This window comes from Myxocyprinus asiaticus, chromosome 35 (assembly GCF_019703515.2).
Source record: "Myxocyprinus asiaticus isolate MX2 ecotype Aquarium Trade chromosome 35, UBuf_Myxa_2, whole genome shotgun sequence".
Classification (NCBI taxonomy): Eukaryota; Metazoa; Chordata; class Actinopteri; order Cypriniformes; family Catostomidae; genus Myxocyprinus; species Myxocyprinus asiaticus.
Genome location: NC_059378.1, coordinates 4,584,391 through 4,610,145, shown reverse-complemented (window position 1 = coordinate 4,610,145; position 25,755 = coordinate 4,584,391). Strand labels below are relative to the sequence as shown.

Genomic DNA, 25,755 nt, shown 5'->3' with positions numbered 1-25,755 from the left:
TGCCCATGCTCACGACCACGGAGGTCGTTCCCCAATCTCTGCCCATGCTCATGACCATGGAGGTCATTCCCCAGTCTCCACCCGAGCTCTCGACCGTGGAGGTCAATCCCCAGTCTAGGCCTGTACTCTCTTCCATGGCTCTCAGCCCTGATCCTTCCACGGCTCTCAGCCCCGAGCCTCCCAAGGCTCCGACTACCTTGACTCTGTCCCTCAAGCCTCCCATGGCTCCGCCTTCCATGGCTCTGTCCCTCGAGCCTTCCACGGCTCCGCCTTCCCTGGGTCCATCTCCCATGACTCCGCCTTCCACGGTTTTGCCCCTCGAGCCTCTCATGGCTCCGCCTTCCACGGCTTTGCCCCTCGAGCCTCACATGGCTCCGCCTTCCACGGCTCCGTCCCTCGAGCCTCCCACGGCTCCACCTTACATGGCTCTGTCCCTCGAGCCTCCCATGGCTCCGCCTTCCACAGCTCCGCCTTCCACGGCTCTGTCCCTTGAGCCATCTACAGCTCCGCCTTCCATGGTTCCGCACCCAGAGTCTTTCACGGCTCCGCCTTCCATGGCTCCGCTCTCAGACTCCTTCCACGGCTCTGCCCTCAGACTCTTCCGCTTCCCCAGAGTCTCCTCCTCCAGCGGTTCCACCTCCTGACCCATTCCTAGCCCTGTGGCCGCCTCCCAGGCCTCATGATCCAGTCCTAGCCCTGTGGCTGCCTCCCAGGCCTCCTGACCCAGTCCCTGCCCTGTGGCAGCCTCCCAGGCCTCCTGATCCATTCCCAGCCCTGAAGCTGTCCCCCAGGCCTCCGGATCCTTTCCCAGCCCTGAAGCCACCCCCTAAGCCTCCTGATCATCATCCTTGGATCCTTCATCCTCTGCATCATCATACCCACCTCATCTGTCGTTGGGCGCCAGGAGTCGCCATTTGGGGGGGGGGGTGGAGGGGGTAATGTCACAGTCTGTCGCCCTCATTTTCTTCAAGGACTCTTATTTTGAAGTTTTCCACAGGACTACATTTCCCATAGTTCACTTCCCTCATTTCTCCCACCTGTTTCCAGTCCTCCTCACCTGCCCTCCATTTCATCATTAGTCATTGTTTGTATAAATACCCTCTAGTTCTGTTTATCCTTTGTCAGTCCTTGAAGTGTTATGTTGAGTTTAAGAAGTGTTACGTTGTGCTTAGTTTTGATATTAAGATTTATTGTTTGTTCCACTCCAGCATTTACTATAGTTGAGCCTTTCGTTTGTTCCACTCCAGCGTTTGTTCTACTCCAGCAATTGAGATTAAAGTATTTAAATATTCTACTCCTGTGTCTCCTCTCTTCCTCTTTCACTCCTAGACACCAACGTTACAAACGGAATATGTTACAAATTACATTTTACAGCATGTAGTGTAATCTGTAGTGGAATACATTTCAAAAGTAACCCTCCCAACCCTGCTCATGGGATATTTAAAGCAAATATTTAAGGTCAAAGCACTTTAGTGGACAATAAACTGACTTCTATAATTTAAGAGACCGATGCATGACAATCAGTACAGATTTCCTGAATCACTTGGATTCGGAGTCCCAAGCTTCCGATTCTTGTGGGTATATTTAAGTTAAAATGTCCATTTTGCTTACATATGAAAGAAATTCTCTCTCCGCTAATGCTGTTAATTATACAGGGGATCCTCAACTTTTTACAAAAAATATTAATTTCACAAATTTTATTTTATCATTGGTTTTTCATAATTTGTCACATTCTAGCTTTCCATATGTCACTAAAGATGATGTCTTGAAATTGCGTACATTATATTGAATATATAATATTTATTACATATATTCAGTATAATAAAATATATGTATAATATTATAAATATTTTGGTTTGGTATATATATATATATATATATATATATATATATATATATATATATATATATATATTAGATATATATACAGTACTGTGCAAGAGATTTAGGCACTTGTGAAAAAAGCGAAGATTTCTTAAAAAAATAATGACATAAATAGTTTTCATTAATCAATTAACATCATACAAAGTCCAGTAAACAGAAAAAGAGCTAAATCAATATTTGGCTTTTAAAACAGCACCAATTCTCCTACTTACACCTGGACACAGTTTTTCTTAGTTGTTGGCAGATAGGATGTTCCAAGCTTCTTGGAGAATTCGTCACATTTCTTTTATTTATTTAGACTGTCTCAGTTACTTCTGTCTCTTCATGTAATCCCAGACTGACTCAGTGTTCAGTGGGGGGCTCTGTGAGGGCCATGCCATCTGTTGCAGGGCTCCCTGTTCTTCTATTTATTTTATTCTATTTGCAAAAGGAATGTTTGAGAGTATAAAATGTATATTTCCTACTGACACACTAAAGTAACAGATGTAAATAACCATCTTAAGACAAATGTTTTTGGTAAATATCTTATGTGCCTAAGACTTATGCACAGTACTGTATATATAAATAAGAGCTGTCGATTTAATGCTTTAATTCTGTGCGATTAATTATATAAAAAAAGAACATTTAATTTTTTTTTTACACAATTAATCATGTCCCTGGACCGTAATAAGGAAGATTCCTGAGCAATTCAAGTTTGAAATACCACCTGTTTTCTCCAGTAAAAGAAATTTTAGCTGTATAGGCAACACTCAGCTTATACAGAGAACAAACCAACCCTACAGCAGACAGCACAACATGAGGACGCGTTCTTGTGCAAATCCAAATTTAAGGATCTCAAGGCATGTTTTTCTAAGTACTAAACTATGTTTAACTTGACACAGCAACCTAAAAATTGTTTGTTTATGACGTGACAACCAAAGTGAGACGCTCTAAAAGCATCTGTGTACGCAAGTGTAATCTCAGACTGATTGACAAATTAAATTGCAAAAGGGATTGCTGTGAAATGTGGGCCAATGACAGGCTTATGTTCAATAATATGCTAATAATAAAGCCACTTTTTGTATCGTCTTATCAATGCTTAACTCCTCTGCCACCAAAGGCACCGATTTATGTTTCTGCCAGTGGGTGCCCTAATGACCCTTCCCCCAACCACCATTCGAAAAGTCAGATCCTAATTATTATGTACGTTTTTCATCAATCGTTATGCACAATGGGTTGTTTCGTCAGGTGTTGCGATGAGAAAACATTTACTGCATTCCAAATGGCATAAATGATGCCTTCACAGTGCACTTTGAAGGGAAAACTATAATGATGGTCACACTGTAGGATTGTTACAAGAGAATTTTCAATAAAAAATTACTTAAAAAGTGAGTTTAGAATGACCTTTTATTACATCTTTCTGCCCTCCGACAGTAGAAGGTAAAGTCTATGAGGGGCATATGGATTATCACTTCCAAATGGAACACACTCATTTGTCAAGTATTTTACAAGTCAGCCAAAGCAATAAAAACATTTTAAAATAATACAGACATTGGCTTTACTCACTCAATGAGATGCGCTAAGGTGCGGTAACACACACTGGCTGTGAGCCACCACAATGTGATAAGGTTGAAAGTGTCACGCAAATATGGGACGCTTGAGCATTTGGAGTGCTTCAGTTATGGCTGGGAGTGGAGTCTCCTTGTCAGACCCTTTTTTGCTTCAATACAGGATACAAAGCCTTCAATAAGGGATGTTAGTCGTCCTGTATGGCAAGTTTGCATTGTTACGATGATGATTAATATATGAACATGCTAGCAAATGCAACTAGAATCTGTCCACATATAACCTGCAGTCTGAACAGTTAGCCTAAAAAAATCATATTTTGAAAAAAAAAAAAAGAAAATGTAATCTGGGCTAAGCATGGCATGCATGAACATGTCTATGCACACAACAAATGCCCATTAACTATAAAACATTTTATTCTAAGTAATAGGAAGGAATATAAGATTGCGCATGCTCAGCCTGCTCAATTACAACGTTTTTTTTTTTTGTTGTTGTTTTTTTTCAGTGCGGCAGTACGCTTGATGAATTAATTATTCAAGAGTTCATTCTGCAGTTGTGTCATGTAAAATCCAACAAATAATTTCTGTGAGTACAGATCTCTCACTGGAACCGCAATCCATTAGTTAGATCCACTTATCAGAGAAGTTCCTAATTACCAATGCTTTTTTCGAATTTTGAAAATTATTTGCTTAAAATCAAATGTTTTTATGTTTGAGACTTTTTCAAGTCTGAGAAAAATGTATTAAATACATTTGTTTAAATGCCTATGGAGAAAATTAATGTGGAATATCTCGTGATTTTCTGTGGGTGCTCAGCCATTCCCATGGGTGCTCGAGCGCCCACGGGTTCGGTGCCTGTGTCTGCCACAATAATGTTATGCATTAGAATTATTTGTTTATAAAATATACAGTATTTGTAATTATTTAAATATAACTTTCTAATTACTTAATCATTATATATTGTTATTTGTGGGGCTTTCTCAGCAAATTGTTATATATTATATAATTGTGCATAATTAAGTAATCGACACACCATGTATTTAATTTGATAAAAGATTTTAATCAATTGACAGCCCTAATATATATATATATATATATATATATATATATATCAGTTGTGAATTGGTAATATATGTACCATTTTTAAAGAAAACATGAGTGAGCAGGCAAAACACATTTCTTTAATTTCTTATGGGATTCATATTCAACTGTAGGTTATAACAGAATGGCACAATCATAAAACAAAACATGGCAACAAAGAAAAAATGAAATGACCCCTGTTCAAATGTCTGCATATCCTTAGTTCTTAATACTGTGTACTGCCCCCTTTAGCATCAATGACAGCGTGCAGTCTTTCATAATAGTTGTCTATGATGCCCCAAATTCTTGCAGGTGGTATAGCTGCTCATTCGTCTTGGCAAAATGCCTACAGGTCATGCAAAATCTTTGGTCGTCTTGCATGAACCGCACGTTTGAGATCTCCCCAGAGTGGCTCGATGATATTAAGGTCAGGAGACTGTGATGGCCACTCCAGAACCTTCACTTTTTTCTGCTGTAACCACTGGAGGGTCAACTTGGCCTTGTGCTTAGGGTCATTGTCGTGCTGGAAAGTCCAAGAGTGTCCCATGCGCAACTTTCGTGCAGAAGAATGCAAATTGTCTGCCAGTATTTTCTGATAACATGCTGCATTCATCTTGCCATACATTTTCACAAGATTCCCCGTGCCTTTAGAGCTCACACACCCCCAAAACATCAGTAAGCCACCACCATGCTTCACAGTGGGGATGATATTCTTTTCACTGTAGGCCTTGTTGACCCCTCTCCAAACATAGCGCTTATGGATGTGACCATAAAGCTCTATTTTGGTCTCGTCACTCCAAATTACAGTGTGCCAGAAGCTGTGAGGCATGTCAAGGTGTTGTCGGGCATATTGTAACCGGGCTTTTTTGTGGCATTGGCGCAGTAAAGGCTTCTTTCTGGCAACTCAACCATGCAGCTAATTTTTGTTCAAGTATCGTCGTATTGTGCTCCTTGAATCAACCACACCATCGTTTTCCAGAGCAGCCTGTATTTTTCCTGAGGTTACCTGTGGGTTTTTCTTTGTATCCCGAACAATTCTTCTGGTTGAGGCTGAAATCTTTCTTGGTCTACCTGACTTTGGCTTGGTATCAAGAGATCCCCGAATTTTCCACTTCTTAATAAGTGATTGAACAGTACTGACTGGCATTTTCAAGGCCCTGGATATCTTTTTATATCCTTTTCCATCTTTATAAAGTTTCATTACCTTGTTACACAGGTCTTTTGACAGTACTTTTCTGCTCCCCATGGCTCAGTATCTAGCCTGTTCAGTGCATCAATGTGAGAGCTAACAAACTCATTGACTATTTATACACAGATGCGAATTGCAATTTAAAAAGCCACAGGTGTGGGAAATTAACCTTTAATTGCCATTTAAACCTGTTTGTGTCACCTTGTGTGTCTGTAACAAGGCCAAACATTCAAAGGTGTGTAAACTTTTGATCAGGGCCATTTGGGTGATTTCTGGTATCATTATGATTTAAAAAGGAGCCAAACAACTATGTGATAATAAATGGCTTCATATGATCACTATCCTAAAATAAATCAAAATCAATGCCAAAATTTCACAATTTCTGCCAGGGTATGCAAACTTTTGAGCACAACTGTATATATATTGTTACATGTTTACTGTTTACATGCATAATTTGTAATATTTACCAGTATTTACATTGATCTGTGGAACAAGCACTAAAACGGTACTGTCTCTTTAATAATAGTGGTAGTTAAGTGAGAAAGGGTATTAAAAGAGATATAATTCAATGACAAATGGATTGCACAGATCTTGTCTTTACACTTATTACACGGAATGAGTCAAAACAATTTTAACACGCAGTGAAATGATCTCTGTGCTTCTTCGACAATACTACTAAATCACTGCAGAAATCTGAAAATGTACCAGCCAGTGGCAAATCACAGGCATTTTAAGTCACATAGTATGAAATTTGGTTGCATATGCAAGTGATATGCAAGAGTAAAAGATAGATCTTGGGGTTTTAAGAATTCATATCTGGATCGCAATTAATTGAAAAATTCATATTTTACCCAGCCCTAATGACAATGTGTTCCAAATAAGCAATTTGGGCACAAATAATACAAAATGATATTAATGTAAACCATAGCAACTGTTAACAAATGTACACAGCTTCACAAGCACAACACGTTCAGCACATTGGAATAATCTGTAATCAAACAAGCCATGGAGTTGAAGCCCCGAAGTAGCTTTTTAAAGACTTTAAAGAATCGACTGGCTATCGACAAAACACAACCATTAATAATTAATTCACAAAAACAGCATTTAAACTTCGAAAATCTCCAAACTAAGTCATACAGGGCACATATCTACAGCAATAAGCTAGGGAAAGGCCCTTGTTTCTGTTGGTAAGCTTCATTGGACAGAACTATGATGTCCGTTTAAGTACGATAAAAGAGATTTAGCAAACATTTCTCTGCTTCATTCCCCTTGATTTTAAACCAAAAAAAAAAAAAAAAAACCTGATACCTCAAAAAATCCTTTTCACAGCTTGTCTTCCCACACTTCAAAGCACCCAGGATGGAATCTCCTAGGTATAAAAAAACACTCTTGAAAAGGAGCCATCTTCTCTCCATCCTAATGCTTCATAAGGAAACAGATTGAGTTTCTTTCTCTTCCAATGGGACATCTTTATAGATCTGAGAACTTGCAGTGTAGAGCTCCATTTTGCAGCTAAAGATGGTTTTTGGTGAAGGGTTTTTAGCATGTTAAGGGATAGTCAAGCTACTGTATTCTCCATGTGAGTGGTCCTCTGAGCAGATAGGGTGGGAAAAGTGATCAAGCCAAACTCCAATTCTCAAAGAAGACACAAACCCTTAGTGTGCATGCTCCTATGGTGCCCATTTGGGTGTCATTTGCCTATCCCACTCTCCTCTTTTATACCCATCATTTTCTATCATCTTTCTACTGTCTATATGAATAAAAATACAAATAAATCAGAACTTCATGTTTGTGTGCACAAACTGTCTAGTAGCTGACAAAAAGTTGTAAATGAAAAGGTGAAACTTATCTTCTACAGACTTTTAAATTCATGTGATGGATGCATACAAATTTAGATGTCTATAACCACACATATAAACAGCAGTCCACTTAGTATTGCATTTTAGGAACAATGCATGCCTGTGTGTGGTGTATTATTATATTTTCACAAGGTTTAGAAGTGGGTCAGATATTGCTAGGGTAGACTGGATGGGAGTGGGACAGAGAGACCCCACTGATCCACTCACTGAAACAGTTATCTCCCCTGGCTACCAAGTCCACCCACCAGGCTTTTACAAAAATGGCAGAACTGTGTGCGTACAGATCAGTTGTTCATGGTGTGATGCTACAGAACTTCCATTTTATTACTGGAGATGAGTGAGTCCCCAGAGGCTTTCTCGTTTGATCTTGGTCTTCAAGTACCCCTCCTTTTCCAACCATCTCAGGACTTTCCAATCCCTGCACCAATGGATGTTCTGCCAAATGCATCAGCTGCCAAAACCTAAGAGTAACATGTTTGGAGGCCTCAGCATTGGCTAACGCATGCCACCCAGTGGTAAGTACAGTTAACGAGCAAGGCTTGATAGATACTAACAGTACAGCAGAAGGCTTCTTTGCAAGGACTTTATGTCCCTCACTGGACACCCATCTCCTTTTTTGCAAGAACCTCCAACACACACATTCTTTAATCCACCTTTATTTTCAATACAAACACAAACACAAGCTGAAGACAAAACTGCCCATTCATAATCAGAGCAGACACCCTTAAAACTCCAAGGACCAAGCCTTTTGAGACATGATTTATTGTTGACAATGTGAATGCTAAGTAGCGGGATTGTGTCCAAATGTTTCATACCATTTTTAAAGTACTAATAAACTTATCTCAACTAAGTTTGGGAACCGAGAAACATTTTTTTGTTCGGAACCTAGAAATGGATTTTGTTCAGGACTGGTTCCATTTAAAAAAAAAAAAATACTGGAACCATACAGTCAGTGTAGTCATTAAATTCCTTACAATTCCCATCCCTAATCCAAACCCAGCAAACAATTATCATTGAAAATGACTGGACCAGGTTTTAACAAAGCAAATTCAAGTGAACACCTTAGTCTGAGGTTGAGAAGCCCAAGAGTAGCCCTAACGCAATGAAGGAAACTCATGGCACTGTTCTGAGCAGCTGTGGAAAGCAATGATGTGGAAAAAGTATACCGCTGATCTCTTCATCAGAGATCCAAGATCTTGAACAAAGAGACACCATTTCTCCATCAGCCTAAACTTACCATCTATTGGGTTGCAATAAGGAAGCTTAATTTAATGTGGCCTGATTGATTTACACTCGGATGTCCCACAGTAATTACGGTAATTGAATGATCACTTTATAACATCCTCTCATGGTGACTGTGGTAATTTGGCACCTAAACCCTGCATTCAGGGGCAAATCAACTAACTTTGTTAGGACTGAAAATCTAGCCTGAAATATCATCTTCCAGACAGTAAAATTGATTTCATTCCCGTTTGACTGACTCTGAAGCCATTTTAGTCTGTCTCTTACCATTCACCATATGATCTATGAGGAGCTTGCAGCTCTTAACAGCTGCTATTGATCCACAAGCATTCTCTCTGACTAGTGTGACTGGACAGGTTCCATGTCACCTTGTAATTCCACAATTCTGGAAATGTTACCATAAGATCATCCTCTGGTCAGTATCTGTCTGTGGAGGTTGCTTCTGTGGGACTTAGCTGAGAAATGACTGTATGGTGTACAGTTGAGTGTAAAAGTTGCTTGTCTTCAAGAAAGGAAAAAAAACACCCTTTCTGCTCAAGAGAAGTGAAACATGTTTCTAATTAGTCTTTGTTTTGTGGGTGATAGTCATGTAATTGGATGTCAGTCTCTGGCTTCAGACATCAAAGCAGTAAAATTACACTTTATATGTGAAATTGCTCACCTTCAAATTGTGGGCTTTTGAGGTGAAAACAGGCATGCGACAGGCCAGGAGTGGACACCAAAATGGAGCTCTTGATTTTTCTTCATCCTCTGCAGAGAACCAACCTGGTGTGTTCTCCTCCCCTGGAATACATTGAAAAATTAATGACCAAAGTTAACCTAAAACCTAAAAAAAAATGGCTTGACAGGTGCAATTTTCTGCCCTTTGTTGATACTATTCAAACAGGAAGTTTGAGCAGGACATATTGAAGGGCTCATCCCTTTTGTTGATTGATTGACAGACAGACATATTAAACAAAAAATAGACAGACAGACAGACAGATAGATAGATAGATAGATAGATAGATAGATAGATAGATAGATAGATAGATAGATAGAACAATGGATGGAACAATAGATATGACATGGAACGAACAATACATAGATAGATAGACAGATAGAACGAACTAACAAACAAACAAATAAATGATATATAGATAGATAGATAGATAGATAGATAGATAGATAGATAGATAGATAGATAGAACAATGGAAGGAATGATAGATATGACATGGAACGAACAATACATAGATAGATAGATGGATGGATGGATGGATGGATGGATGGATGGATAGAACAATGGAATGAACTATAGATAGACAGATAGAATGAACAATGGAATGAACGATAAATAGATAGACAGATAGAATGAACAATGGAATGAACGAACGATAGATAGATAGAACGAAAAATTGACCAAACAATAGATAGAGAGATAGAACGAACGACAGATTGAACAAACAATGGAATGAAAGATAGATAGACAGATAGAACGAACATTGGAATGAACAATAGATAGATAGATAGACAGATAGAACGAACTAACAAACAAACAAACGATAAATAGATAGATAGATAGATAGATAGATAGATAGATAGATAGATAGGAACAATGGAAGGAATGATAGACAGACAAATAGAACAAACAATGGAAGGAACAAGCGACTGACAAATAGAACAAACAATGGAAGGAATGATAGATAGACAAATAGAACAAACAATGGAAGGAACGAGCGATAGATAGATAGATAGATAGATAGATAGATAGATAGATAGATAGGACAATGGAAGGAACGATAGATATGACATGGAATGAACAATAGATAGATAGATAGACAGATAGAACGAACTAACAAACAAACAAATAAATGATAGATAGATAGATAGATAGATAGATAGATAGATAGATAGATAGAACAATAGAAGGAATGATAGATAGACAGATAGAACGAACTAACAAACAAACAAATAAATGATAGATAGATAGATAGATAGATAGATAGATAGATAGATAGATAGATAGATAGATAGAACAATAGAAGGAATGATAGATAGACAGATAGAATGAACATTGGAACGAATGATAGACAGACAGATAGACAGAACGAACAATGGAACGAAGGAACGATAGATAGAACGAACGAAAAATTCAACAAATGATAGATAGAGAGATAGAATGAATGACAGATAGAACAAACAATGGAACGAAAGATAGATAGACAGATAGAACGAACAATGGAATGAACAATAGATAGATCGATAGACAGATAGAACAAACAAACAAACAAAAATGATAGACAGATAGATAGATAGATAGATAGATAGATAGATAGATAGATAGATAGATAGATAGATAGATAGATAGATAGAACAATGGAAGGAACAATAGACAGACAGATAGAATGGACAAACCAACAATGTAAGGAACGATAGATAGATAGACAGATAGAACAAACAATGGAACAAAAGACAGATAGAACGAGTAATGGAATGAATAACAGATAAATAGACAGGTTTGAACGAACAATGGAATGAATGACTGATAGTTAGACAGACAGACTGAACAATGGAAAGAACAATAGATAGATAGATAGAATGAATAAAATGAATAAATGATAGATATAATGAACAATTGAAGGAACGATAGATAGATAGATAGATAGATAGATAGATAGATAGATAGATAGATAGATAGATAGAACAATGGAATGAAAGATAGATAGACAGATAGAATGAAGAATGGAACAAACAATGGATAGATAGACAGATAGAACAAACTAACAAATTAATAAATGAATAAACAAACAATAGATAGATAGATAGATAGATTGATAGATAGATAGATAGATAGAACAATGGAAGGAATGACAGATAGAATGAGCAATGGAACAAATGATAGATAAATAGACAGGTTTGAACGAATAATGGAAGGAACGATTGATAGATAGACAGAACAAACAACGAAATGAACGATAGACAGATAGTCAGATAGACAGATTGAATGAATGAACAAATGAATAAACAAAGAAACGATAGATAGATAGATAGATAGATAGATAGATAGATAGATAGATAGATAGATAGATAGATAGATAGATAGATAGAAAAATGGAAGGAATGATATATAGACAGATAGAATGAAAAATGGATAGATAGACAGATAGAATGAATGAATAAATGAACAAACGACAGACAGACAGATCAGTTTCATTATATGTGCAGCACATACTAATTGTACACACTGAAGTATTTCTTTAGTTAAGATATTTGAAGCTCCAAGTGTGCACCATCTGAAGGAACTCGCAGTAAAGCAAACTAATGAGCCTTCCTAAGTTTCATCGCTGCAGCAGGTGTCCATCTCAGCATGTGAAACAACAAGCTCCAGATTTCAATTAATGAAGTCTAAATTCTGGAGGCATGGGCCACCAAGGTCTTTCCTCAAAGCCACTTTGACAGATGTTTACAATCTCCATGCACAATGCATGCCTGCCAGCAAGCCCTTTCTGTTAAAGTAATATAGTAATTACCTATCATGACCATCTTTTTAAGTTGCACATAAATATCTGGTTTTCATTGCTTCCTGCTTCTTTGCACATACGTCAACTCGAAATCAGCCCCAGAAACAACTAAAATAGCCCACAAACAATTACATTCAGATTGTAAATGGCTCTTTTGTTTTCGCAGTGTGAAAGGAACTCGGCGCGGTTTGACAGGCTATGTTCCATAGCTGTATTAACGTGTAAGAAAAGGAGAGAGCAGGAGACTTAAGGGCCAATTACCTTAAGTTTAGTAACACTGTTTCTCACTAGTAGCAGGTGGATTGCTTTAAGCTTTTATTGAATGTGTGTTTTTTTATCTTTCATCTTTTTCAATACACTCTTAGGGGGAGGTAACACTTTGTTTCTTGTCATTCATGATGTAGCCGCTCTACAATCAAAGCACTCAATCCCCTACTTCTGCAAAAGGTCAGTCTTCTAAAATATCTTCTTTCAAACTCCTGCAAGGGACTTCTTTGCCAGTAAGTACAGTAAGACTATGGATAAGACCTCATAAATTCTTTGGATAATTGCAGACACCTTGCAATAATCCTTGTTTAATACTTTAAATCCAGAAATAATAACTTTTAATCGAATTGTTTTATACAAAGTTGATCCTACTGCTATGGCAAATCTATGCATTATTTATTAAAGTATTAAACAGTAATTTAACTTTTTGAAGGACAAAGGGAAAGAGGAAGTCCACCAACACTAACAGAGAATTCATGAAGAGGAAAAACTTTACTGATGAGAAATATGATTTCTCCATGCCCTTACAACACATGGTCATACTATTCAAATAACTTAAAAGGGAATGTTTCTGCATACATGTCAAATGATGTAGATAATGATGTTCAATGTCAGGTGATACGTTTTTAAATATGATTTGAATGTGGTGTCGTGTGCTTGATTTAGACCAAATTCACCAACCTAGTCTCATAGAATCATGCAACTATCCCTACATTTTTGCAAAATAATTTTTAAGTGCCTTGTACGTTTTGCGGCAGTTTCCTGGTGAAATGAACACTAGAGGCACTACAAAAATGTTGACTTTTATTCACTTTCACACAAATCACGAGTAAATTGGCAGATTATCAGTTCGTTAACACTTTCTTTTCGCTGTGTTCCACACACAATGCTATCTTATGACATCAAAATACTTTTACTATAGCACACATAAATTTTAACATTTGCATTACATGAACAACTACATTTACAAGCTTGCTCGAGACCAGTCAAGAGCGTTGCAATTGCTATGCAAATGGATACAAGTCGGGACACGTGAGCCACAAGTATAATAGAACTCCATAAAATGACACAATTGATGTTTTTTATCTCACATTTGCTGTTATGGCACTATCGGTTAGGCTTAAGGTTTATGGTAGGGATGGCATTAACCTTAATAACCTCATCTGTTTGGGAGAACATTTAACTCGCTTTTTGCACCAAACAGTGGACATTTCACATTGGAACTGCAGCGATACGTGAAATGAACCACTTAATGAAATTTTGCACAAATATTGCCGCAGTCATGTAACTTTGTGCTTTTCATGATCTAATGATTTTTATCTAATTATTACTCATTATTGCATTCTGTTGCTAAGATACAGACTTTTGAGATAAACCTGACACTAATCTGATTGTTTTCATTTAAAAAGTTGCATGTTTAGTTAAGCTTAATAACCAAACATACCACACTCATATGGAAAAACATTGTATACACTGGCTTCAACAAGGCGTCAGTGAATATTTTAAAAGAACACAATACCGAAGACAGACTCAAACAAATCTGGCCCTAGATGACGCAATGTTCTCATTGTTCACATTTATTCTTGCTTCAGTGAATTGTACAGACACACAGTATTCCAGCTACAACATGCTGAGCTCTCTAATAAAAGTGTATTGTTAAAGACAGGTCACTAGGATTTAAAAAAAACAAGCATTTAGTCACCAAGTTTTCAGTCACTTTTTAAAGATCTAAATAAACGCAACTGGGAGATTCTCACGAATCCTGTCATGGTCCTGTTTAACTCCAAAATAAAAAGAAACAAATAGGAAATTATATTTTGCATATAAAAAATTAAGCCTTTTTTAGGGATGGTAATATTTTTCATATAGTGGCATTATTATTTGTTGCGTTTACCCACCAAATCTCATTGCAGAGATTTCGAGAATAAAGTCAAAATTATGGGAATAAAGTCGTAGCATTATGAGATTAAAGTCGTAATATTTTGAGAATAAAGCCAAAATGACCAGAAACAGCACGTCATTATCACAATGCATCATTATCACAACGATAGATCGCAGAGCCAGCAGCTTCATCAGTGCAAGAAATGGATGTGGATGATCAAGTTAAAGCATACTTTAGTTTAGGATTTAGCAAAAAAGAAATCCTTTGTCATCTTTTGGCATATCAGCACAAAGTTATTATTGGGATCAGGACACCGCTGCGGTTGTGCAGGAATTTAATTTAGTCAGGAGAAAGAACCAGACAGATGTTTGCGCAATCCCACTCGGCTTGGCTGATGCTTGGGCTGGGTTTCCCTAAGCTCTAAGTTGAACATTAGTAGCACTTAAATTGTACTTACTACAGAATGTTTCCCAAAAGCATCGTTATCTATGAAGCACGTAAAAATGCTTGTAAATTAGGCCTATTGTTCTCGCATCTTTCACAGTTTATCAGATACAAAGGGACATTTAATAAATTATATTGATATATTTGGATAATTGAAAAGCCATTGTACACTGTTTCAGAGGATAAAACAGTGTTGAAAAAATTGCATAGGCAGTCTCCGCAGTCTGTGCATGCCACGTAATAGGTCTTAATTAGGTCTAAAAATAGATATAAATTTACATGACACATAATACAGTATTAGGTTTTATTGGCCTCCTTTGATAAGCATAATTGTAAACAGAAACAAAAACATTCTTATTGAACAGATTTGCTTAGAGGACATATGTGAGTAATTTGACCCTGCAGTTTAAAACTTAAATAAATTGGCCAAAATGAATAATTAAAACATGGTTAAAGGAGATTAGATTGAGAGTGTGCAATAAGTGATTCACGCTCTCTCTTCCTCCTCCTCTTCTTCAGTCCTAGTCTGTTTACATGGCAGTCACAAATTGCATGATGCATAATGGCAGTAAGGCAACAAGTGCACAATGCCTAGAACTGTATCTGCATCTGGTTAGATGATCCATTAATATAAAGATAGGTCTATAGTTCAGTAGCCTATGATATCCATCATTTTAATCCTGTTCTTTGTGCATCAGTTCAGGTCCCAGCCAAAGAAACAAAACTTTAGGCTATGTGATTGTGTACATTCTTATTACATGTGTTTTTGTGTCACTTTCATTATTCTCTATTAAGTTGAGAATTAATTTGAAACCCTGTCTTAATAAATCCATCATTATTTATGTAATGACATTTTGTAATAGTTAATACATTTTGGCGCTTCGACAAGGTTACAAACAACTTCCATGTTTATCAGTATGTCCACATTATTTTCATTATTAGATGACAAAGCTTCAGCACCTTTGGACCGGACAGCTCCCGTAACAAAGCACTTACGTTCTACTTTATAACTAGCGATCTACATGCTAGTTTGGGAAAAGTTTAGATGATCATAAACGATCATAAAAAAAATCTCACTAAGAACGAATTGCGCCTGGTAAATGCGCTGTTTACTAGCACATACTCTCTGCACTGGTTTAGCGGCCAATTCACTAAAGGAATTATACAGATCAGCCAGTAGCACAAACACGCCCGTAATCAGCTGATTCTGAGCAATAAAATGTGGAGGATGCCGCAGACCACCGCATTTGACACCCTGCCGAGACTGTACATCTTCACTGTGATCCAGACACCTAAATCAGCTCTTAAACATGCCGAAATAGTGTGCTTGACTAGCCTACACATCACATCTAGATATAGGCTATAATGCTGTTCTCCATCATTTGATCAGTATTTGATGAATTACTGCTGATATGATGGGTTGAAAATGTTCACAAACTTCTCTTTTAAATTAAATAAATGTTACTGCCTACTTTTATTTGTGGCAATAGTGCAATCTAAACTGTGCCAGGCAATTTTTGTGAATGAAGTGCATCTACAATGAGACTAAATTACAGTACATAGAAAGGAGGCGTCTTTGTGCAGAAAGGAATGACAATGGCTGGGTTTCCCAATAATGTTTCAACTTAAGTGTTTATGATCATCTTAACAAATGTCACTCATTATTTTAAGATGGAGTAACGTCTGTCTCCCAAACCGGCACGTAGATCGCTCGTTGTAAAGTAGAATGTAAATGCTTCATAATGGGAGCTATCCGTTCCAAAGGTGCTGAAACTTTGGGCAATAGCCTACAATATATGTCCAGGAGTTGTGTAACCTTGTTGAGGTGCTGAAATTTATTAACTATTACAGAATTGAATTACAGAAATAATGACGGCTTTAGTAAGACAGGGTTTCAAATGAATTAATTCTCAACTTCATAGAGATTAATGAAAGTAACACAAAAAAATGCACGTAACATGAATGTATGTGATGTGCATCATTAGGGCTCTCATGTAGCCTAAAGTTTTTTTTTTTTTTTTTTTTGGCTGGAACCTGAACAGATGCACAGTGAACAGGATTAAAATGATGGACATCAGTAGGCTGAACTACAGACACATTGACATGCACTTAAAGAAACACACTATTACATTTTGAAGAACAGACGACAGAGAAGCCATCGATGCGTGTCTCTGATGTTCAAAGGCGTGCAGCGGGAATGTGTCTCGTGGAACACACGCAGCAGCAGGTTCACTTTTTTTCTTTTACAGAGTACATGTGTATACAACCTAAACGAGTTCACCTTGAACCTAAAATGTATTTATATTTTAATTATTATTTTCATTATCATTATTATTATGTTTACATTTATAAGTGTCTTTAGATCTTAATTTGTATTAGTAATTTTCCACCTGTTGAAGACGAATACTTGGTGATGGCAAAGGGTGCTTATATTCCATGTTTTGAGTATCGTTGATGCTTTCAAGGATGACTTTTTTTTGTGTTCTGTTTGTAAGGTGACCTTGAGTGTTGTGAAAGGCGCCTATAAATAAAATGTATTATTATTATTATTATTATTATTATTATTATTATTTTGACCACTTCATTATTCTTATAGCTTTTTAGTTTCGTTTGAAGTGTACTTGAATTTAGAAATATATTTGGTTAAAGTTTGTCCTGTTTCAATACATAAATGTAATTTTTAAAGCAAAATTAATAAAGATATAATCACAGACAGATCCCCCAATCACAGATCCCTCTGCGGGGGGTTGACGATGTAATCAGATATCGCAATTTTTTTAAATAATAATATAAACATGAATATATTTCTTGCATATCGCCCAGCCCTACTGTGCACTTGTAGCCTTACTGCCTTTATGCAGTCTGCATTTGTGACTGCACTATAAACAGACTAGGATTGTTTGAATCATCCATTGGAGGGAGGAAAAAGAGGAGGAGGAAGAGAGAGAGAGTGAATCGCTCATTGCACACTCTCACTCTAATCTCCTTTGTTAACTATATTTTAATTATTTATTTTGGCCAATTTAAGTTTTAAACTGCAGGGTCACATTACTCACATATTTGCTCTAAGACAATCTGATCAAAGGCCAATAAATTATTATACTGTATTATGTGTCATGTAAATTTAGATCTACCTTTAGATCTAATTTATAACTATCACGTCACATGCACAGACTGCGGAGACTGCCCATTGATTTCAATGCGATTCAATGTGATTTTTTTTTCAACTCTTTTTTTTTTCTTTTTTTTTTATCCTCTGAAACAGTGTACAATAGCTTTTCAATTATCAAAATATATGAATAAAATTTATTAAATGTCCCTTTTTACCTGATAATCTATGAAAGATGTGAGAAAAATACGTGTAGTTGAACTTAATGGATTTAAGAGCATTTCATAGCTCTTAACATGCTGTAGTAAGTACAATTTAAGTGCTACTAATGTTCAATTTAGAGTTTAGGGAAACCCAGCCCAAGCATCAGCTATGCCGAGTGGGAATGCGCAAATGTTTGTCTGGTTCTTTCTCCTGAATAAATTCAATTCCTGCATAACCGCAGAAGTGTCCTGATCCCAATAATAACTTTGTGCTGATATGCCAAAAGATGAAAAAGGATTTCTTTGTTGCTAAATCCTAAACTAAAGTATGCTTTAACTAGATCATCCACATCCATTTCTTGCACTGATGAAGCTGCTGGCTCTGCAATCTGTCATTGTGATAATGACGCATTGTGACAATGACATGCTGTTTCTGGACATTTTGGCTTTATTCTCAAAATATTCAGACTTTAATCTCATAATGCTATGACTTTATTCTCAAAATAATAAAATTTTAATCTCATAATGCTACGACTTTATTCTCATAATTTTGAATTATTCTCAAAATATTACAACTTTAATCTCGTTATTTTTACTTTATTCTCAATATATTATAACATTATTGGCACTAAAAAGACGTCATTCCACTGCCACAATAATGTAATGCATTTTAATTATATGAATATTATTTTATTATTTAAATAATTACAAACAATATATTATTTGTAATTATTTAAATATAACTATTTATTATTATTTCAAAATTCTCAATTATTTGAGAACAATCATTGAAAACAATGGGAATCATAAAAGTAAAACATCTGGACACATTGCAGTAAATGTAGGCTTCATTTTATTTATGCAAAACATAATAGCAAAGTGAAGTAGGAAAGTGCATTTATTTTACTAACTTCCAAAATCTGCTAATCCTTCCAACCACCATGTCTCCTTTTAATTTGCAAACGAGACTAAATTCTCCATATCTTTTCATTAAATTAAACAGCTCTGCCCAGTGGCGGAGCTAGGGGGGTGGCCAGGGGTGGCCGTGGCCACCATGGATCACGTTGGCCACCCCACTCGCAATTGCCATTTTTGGGCAAAAGACTTAACATGTACTGCCCGAAAATTTCTGTGCCACCACAGAATGATCGCTGGCCCCTGCCCGGCCACCCCTGTAAAAAACTCCTGGCTCCGCCCCTGGCTCTGCCATGATTTCATCATAGGTTTGCTCTTTGGAGGGATGGTAAAGTAGTGCAGGTCAATCTTGCAACACTTTAATTGAATTCTAGCTGTCAGTCTGTTCTACTTGTGGGTCAGTGGGTTCACTGTTTACCTGCCGTGACTCTTAAGCCAACAATTAAATTGGCTTCTAGCTTACTGTACCATGAAATGTGCTCTTTGCTGGTGAGAAAAGATCATATGTGTGACATACACTTTTGGACATTAGTAACAAACTCGTGTCGCTCTAATAATGTGGTTAGCTGGTCTCACAAACTTGTCAGCTGGTAATGCTGGTCTGTTTTGCTGGTTTTAGAGGGGTTTGAGCACTTGTCAGCTGGCCAGGCTATGACCAAGTGGGCTAGGTAAACCATCTACAAAAAATGTCAGTGATAAGCCATTTTCATATTTTACTCACCAGTGATTGAGTAGTGACAAAGTAGTTAGGTACCGAGATCCTTTCACTGCATGTTGAGATTAAAGTTTGCTTTAATGCTTCAGTTAGACTTGTTCCATGTAATGCTACAAGGAACTGTTGAGAAGACAGAGAGAGAATGAAACAGGCGAGCACTTTAAACATAATGCGCTCCTACACGTCTGTCGCAACTGACATACGGGACCTTTTAAATGAAGTTGTGTTGCACACCGGTCTATTATTGTATCGTATTACTATATTGTGAAAAAAGTTTATGCTTAAAATGTTAAAATCTCCATATACAGATGTCAGGAATATGAGGTATCATTTGAAAGCTTAGAATCTGAACTTTTCAGAGATAACATCACTTCTACATTTATGTTACTGAAAAAAATAAATAAATAAGGCCTCAAATCATTCGCGTTAAAAAATATCGCCCCCTAGAGGTAATGGGGTAGAAATATTTGCATGAATATAAAAGTCCTTCACATAACACCTAAACAAGTCATATAGCAAATGGAAGCTCTCATTCTCAGGAATGTGACCAAATAGTAAATTTTTTGCCCTAATATCACAGTTCAAAAGATTTTAAAAAGAATCACAAAGTGAAATATGATTTCTGCAAGTCATCAAATACAAACGTCAATTTTATGTTCTGATAACTTCTGCTGTAAGCCCAAGTAGCCAAACACTTTATATCTGCTTTTACCTTAGGGAGATTTCTTAAACATTAGCCATTGTTTACTTGTCTGTGAGCTTGCTTGGCTGAATAATCCAATGTTATATCTTAGATGTCCAGAACAAAATATGCCATCCAGAAGGAAAAGCATGCAAAACAAATAATCAGAAAAGTATGTATTCGACTATTGGAGATACAATGCTATATATCAAAGGGGAGGATCTCAATTTTCTAATGATGCCTAGATTGAGCTTCTAGTATACTCAGAGGCTAAGATATTCAATGGAACAACGAAGGTGGTGCTTGAACTGAAAATTAGACAGAATGTCTATGGACGAACACATCTTTGAGGGCTAAAATGCATTAAAGAATTTTTTTTTTTTTCTTCTAGTGCTTACTGCCATCTAGTGGAATAAAATGAGACTTTTCAAAGTGAGGTAGAGTGAACGAAACCAGAATTACCTGTTTACAAATTTAGGACAACAAAACAAAAGACACAAAGCACAGATGCGGTAAAGGAGCCATTCAACTCACTCTCGTTTATGTGCGTTCAACCAAAACACTTCAGTCAGACACATGCCAAACTGCCACTATTCTTAAAGAGATAGCACCATTTTAGCATGTGTTCTACAAATCTGTGTAAATACTTACAATGTCATGAAATGCATAATTATTACTATTTATATTTATTGATGGAAAACATGGATTTTTAAATTTCTAAAAGCTCAAATGTGACCAAAATAATGAAAAACTAAAGATTAAATAAAACTTGTAAATTGTATATTGTCATGTATCTAGTTACAAGGTCGTTTAATTAACAGCATTATCTGAGAGAGAATTTCTTTCATATTTAGGCAAAATGGACATTGAAATGTTGTAATTGAATTATACCCAATTAATTTGACTGGAATCTAATCAAAATCTGAAACAAATCAAGAGCTTGTAAATCTGAATCAAACTGAATCGGAAAATCTGTATTACTACCCAGCCCTAAAGACCAGCAAACCACCTTAGGCTGGTTTAAGCTGATTTTTCAGCATGGATGGTCTGGGTTATCTGTGGAAGGACAAGATTAAGAGCTCTCTATTGTAAGTTTATATGAATGCACACTATCATTGACATTTAGTCCTTTGAAATATATTAATAATGTGCAATATAAAGGTTGTGCTCTAAATAAATGCTGCAGATAAGATATTAGCGATGTTGAGGCACCCTTGTCTTATGCCCTGCATAGCAAAGACCACCATCGCTAATGACTCAGGCATAATGCATTCTGTCTGCGTAAGCAGTCTCCTCACACCCTCGTTAACAATGCAGCAACCATAGTTTTATTCATGTTGTGTCATAAAGCTCATGCCGCTTAGAATAGGATAAGCAAACAAGAATGCACCTTGTCAGGGGTTTAACTAGTGGTTACTTGTTGATAGCCACAGTCAGAGAGAAAGAGAGACAAAGGGATACAGAAAGTGAGAATTAAGGTGAGAGAATGATGGACAGGAGAGGGGATTTGGATTGAGGCTAACAGGTATCTCTACCAGACAGGCGCTGGATAAGAAAACAGTATAAAGTAAATGTAAAATGTATTTGGAATACATCTGAATATAGGGAAAATTTAGCATATAGGGAGAAAAAAACACACACACACAAAAAAAAAAAAAAAAAAAAAACTGTCAGAGGAAATAAAATAAATGATAAGAAGAGGACCTGCCTGCCTTCTTTCCTAGTCAATTTATTTCAGAAATGATGTACTGGAACTGCTGATTATCCGGTATATTACTCTTTATAGACAAAAAAAAAAAAAAAAAAAAACTTAGACATAACGTTGAGCCACACTTGAAATGTATGTTTTGCATTTTTTAAAGAAGTCGCAGACCGCCTGATTGATGATGTTCTTGATATTGTAAATTGCTCCTTAGAAACTGGTAATTTCCCAAATGCCATTAAATGTGCTGTTGTTCAATTACTACTTAAGAAAAGCAACCTAGATCCTACTGTTCTCAATCCTTTTAGACCAATTTTAAATTTACAGTTTTTAAGCAAGATTTTAGAAATAAAAAATAAACACCTCAATCAATTTTTAGATGAACACAATGTGTGTGAGAAGTATCAGTCAGGCTTCAGAAACAGTCATTGCACTGAAACTGCATTGTTAAATATGATAAATGATCATAGACTGAATACTGATGAGAGGAATGCATCAGTCTTAGTCCTTTTGGACCTACTGTAATGGTCACAGTACTCTGTCTTAAATTGGATCATATCATACATTAATGGGAGGCATTATTTTGTAAAATTAGGTGACTGTACCTCTATGAAACATGTCGTACTATATGGTGTTCCACAAGGGTCAATTGTTGGACCACTTTTATTCACATTGTATATGCTTCCATTGGGTAACATTATCCATGAACATGAGGTAAACTACTGTTTACTGTAGGTAAACTATTTGTATGCTGACGACACTCAATTATATATCTCTGTAGGGCCCACTGACACAGAAGCATTAAAGAGTGTGTCTGAATGTTTTTCCAGCCTCCTATTATGAACACAAACTTGTTGCATTTAAATGAGCATAAAACAGAGATTCTTATTGTTGGCTCAAAACATGAGAGGGAAAGAACTGAAACTGCACTAGGTTCTCTGGATTTGCAGTCAAAGACAGAGGTGAAGAACCTTGGTGTCATTCTAGATTGTGATCTGAATTTTAAGTCTCATATAAATTATGTTACAAAGGCCTGTTTTTATCATCTTAGAAATATTGCATGAATTCGACCCTTTGTTTCACATGATGATGTGAAAAAAATGTATTCATGCTTTTATTTTTTTCTCACTTTGACTACTATATAATGCATTTTATACTGGCTTACCTAAGAGTTGTATAGATAGACTGCAACTAGTGCAGAATGCTGCAGCCAGAGTGCTTACAAGATCCAGGAAGAGAGATCACATTACACTAGTTTTAGCTAATTTGCACTGGTTACCTGTTAAATACAGGATTTATTTTTTTATGGTTTTTAAAGCACTTAATGCATTAGCACTGTCATACATTTCTGACTTATCAAATTATGTTCCAACTCGCAGTTTGAGGTCTTCCAATACAGAATTTCTTACATACTGTAATGTAAATCTTAAGAGATCTGGTGAAGCTGGTTTTAGCCATTATGTGCCAAAAATCTGGAATGCATTACCAGTTGAAATTAGACAAGCATCAAGCATTTGAAGACACACACACACACACATATATATATATATATATATATATATATATATATATATATATATATATATATATATATATATATATATTTTTTTTTTTTTTTAAACTAGCGTTTGATTTACCTATTTTTTGTATTCGTTATCATTATATTCAATTTGTATCTTTTTATTTTTTCCCCCTACATTTCTTGTAATTCATTTTAATATTTTATCTTTGTACTTTCATTTTTATTGCAATGATTTGTTTTAATTTGTCTGAAATGTTGAATTCTATGTTTTGTGAAGCACTTTGAGCTGCATTTTATGTATGAAAAGGTTCCATTGTTTTCAATTATGATTCTCATTACCACAACAGCCTTTCTTTTTTTTTTTTTTTTTTTTTTTTTTTTTATTACAGTAAGAAAGATGCTTTTGTATAAATAAATCAAAGGTAGTACTAAGGGAATACTACGTATGATCTATGACTATAAATCCATTTTAATAATATTTTTTATTATTACTATTATTATTTTTTTTCATTATTATTATTTTTATTTTATTTTTGCATCTGAGACTGTCAACCCATGCATCTTATCACATGGTTTTGTTGAACACGTTGCCATGGAGACATAGCACGTGTGGAGGCTTCACACCATCCACCGCGGCAACCATGCTCAACTCACCACGCACCCCTCCGAGAACGAACCACATTATAGCGACCACGAGGAGGTTACTCATGTGACTCTACGCTCCCTAGCAATCGGGCCAATTTGGTTGCTTAGGAGACATGGCTGGAGTCACTCAGCACACCCTGGGATTCAAACTAGCGAACTAGCGAACTCCAGGGGTGGTAGCTAGCGTCTTTTACCACTGAGCTACCCAGGCCCCGGGTGTATTGTATGTTAATGAACTGGTGCAAAGTGCAGTTTGTTGTTTTCCTAAGAAATAGGTCATTGCGCTAAGACGTTTCAAAGACAGTTCTTATCTTAGCCATTTTTGGTGAATCACACCTACAAAATCCTAAAACTTTATTTCCAGGTTTAATTTATATTTTGATTAGACTCAGGTTTTTATGTTTTCTCTTTTAATCTTTTAATGTAATTTTGAGTGTGACTGGTTAAAGGAGGGTGTACCTGTTGCTGGGTTGGAAATCTCAAGGATTCATAGTGGTGTTTTCCTTATTACATGCACAGCATTGAGAAACAAATGAAACACGGAATGTAGGCTGTCATCCGCGCAGCCTGATCGAAGCGAAGCGGGCGTGTTTACTCGCGTGATTAAGCGAACGTGAAGCACTGCCGGCTCGTGATGTGCGAATGGCTTGCACGTACTGCACGAGTCTGTTGGGTATACTGCAGTCTCATCACATTTTAACTTTTTGTTTAGTCTCCCATTCAGCTCATGAAAACATTTTGTGTGATCATGAGGAAGGATTATATCAAGATGTAGATTGGAATGCAGGTGCGGAATTTCATCTAAATAAAATAGTCTACTCCTCTCTCGCTGTTGCTGGAGTGCCAGTGATTACCCCGTGCCATAGGTTGCCGACCCCTGGTTTACAAATTACACTTGCTAATGCAATGACATTTTACAGTGTGACAAAAGAATGCAAACATTTTTAGTAGTCGCTGTATTGTTGGCTATTTTAGGTTCACATTAAAAACGTTTCTCCTAAATGCAGCACCCAAATTATTGGTGCCCTTGTTTCATTTTCCCAAAACATCCAAATGGCTTTTTAATATCATCTGAATGCATAATTTAAAACATTCATCAGAAAGGGCTAGTAAAGTGCCACACAGGGAGGCTGTGAATAGCTGAACCAACAGCCTTGGTGGGGACTATACTCAGACACTTTCATCAGACTGAAGAGGTTTGTTCCCTTGACTCATTCTGAATGGTGCACCAGCCATAAGAGCCCGGGCAGACACATCTATTTAGGATAACGTGCACATGCACCATTTTTTAATAACACTTGTGTTCTCCAAAACAATACAGTGAACTTTTACTCAAACTTGTTTATTATTCAGAATAATAGCTGGCAACCACC

General features: G+C 36.5%; 1 protein-coding gene across 1 annotated transcript in view; it reads right to left on the bottom strand.

Moving 5' to 3' along the window:
* The window catches only part of LOC127426169 (rho guanine nucleotide exchange factor 10-like protein), a 211,383-nt gene that overhangs the window by 73,641 nt on the left and 111,987 nt on the right, over positions 1-25,755 (bottom strand). Inside the window, exon 20 of the mRNA XM_051672771.1 lies at positions 9,460-9,581. Within this exon, the coding sequence (XP_051528731.1) occupies positions 9,460-9,581 (122 nt within the window). The remainder of the gene's footprint in view (positions 1-9,459; positions 9,582-25,755) is intronic.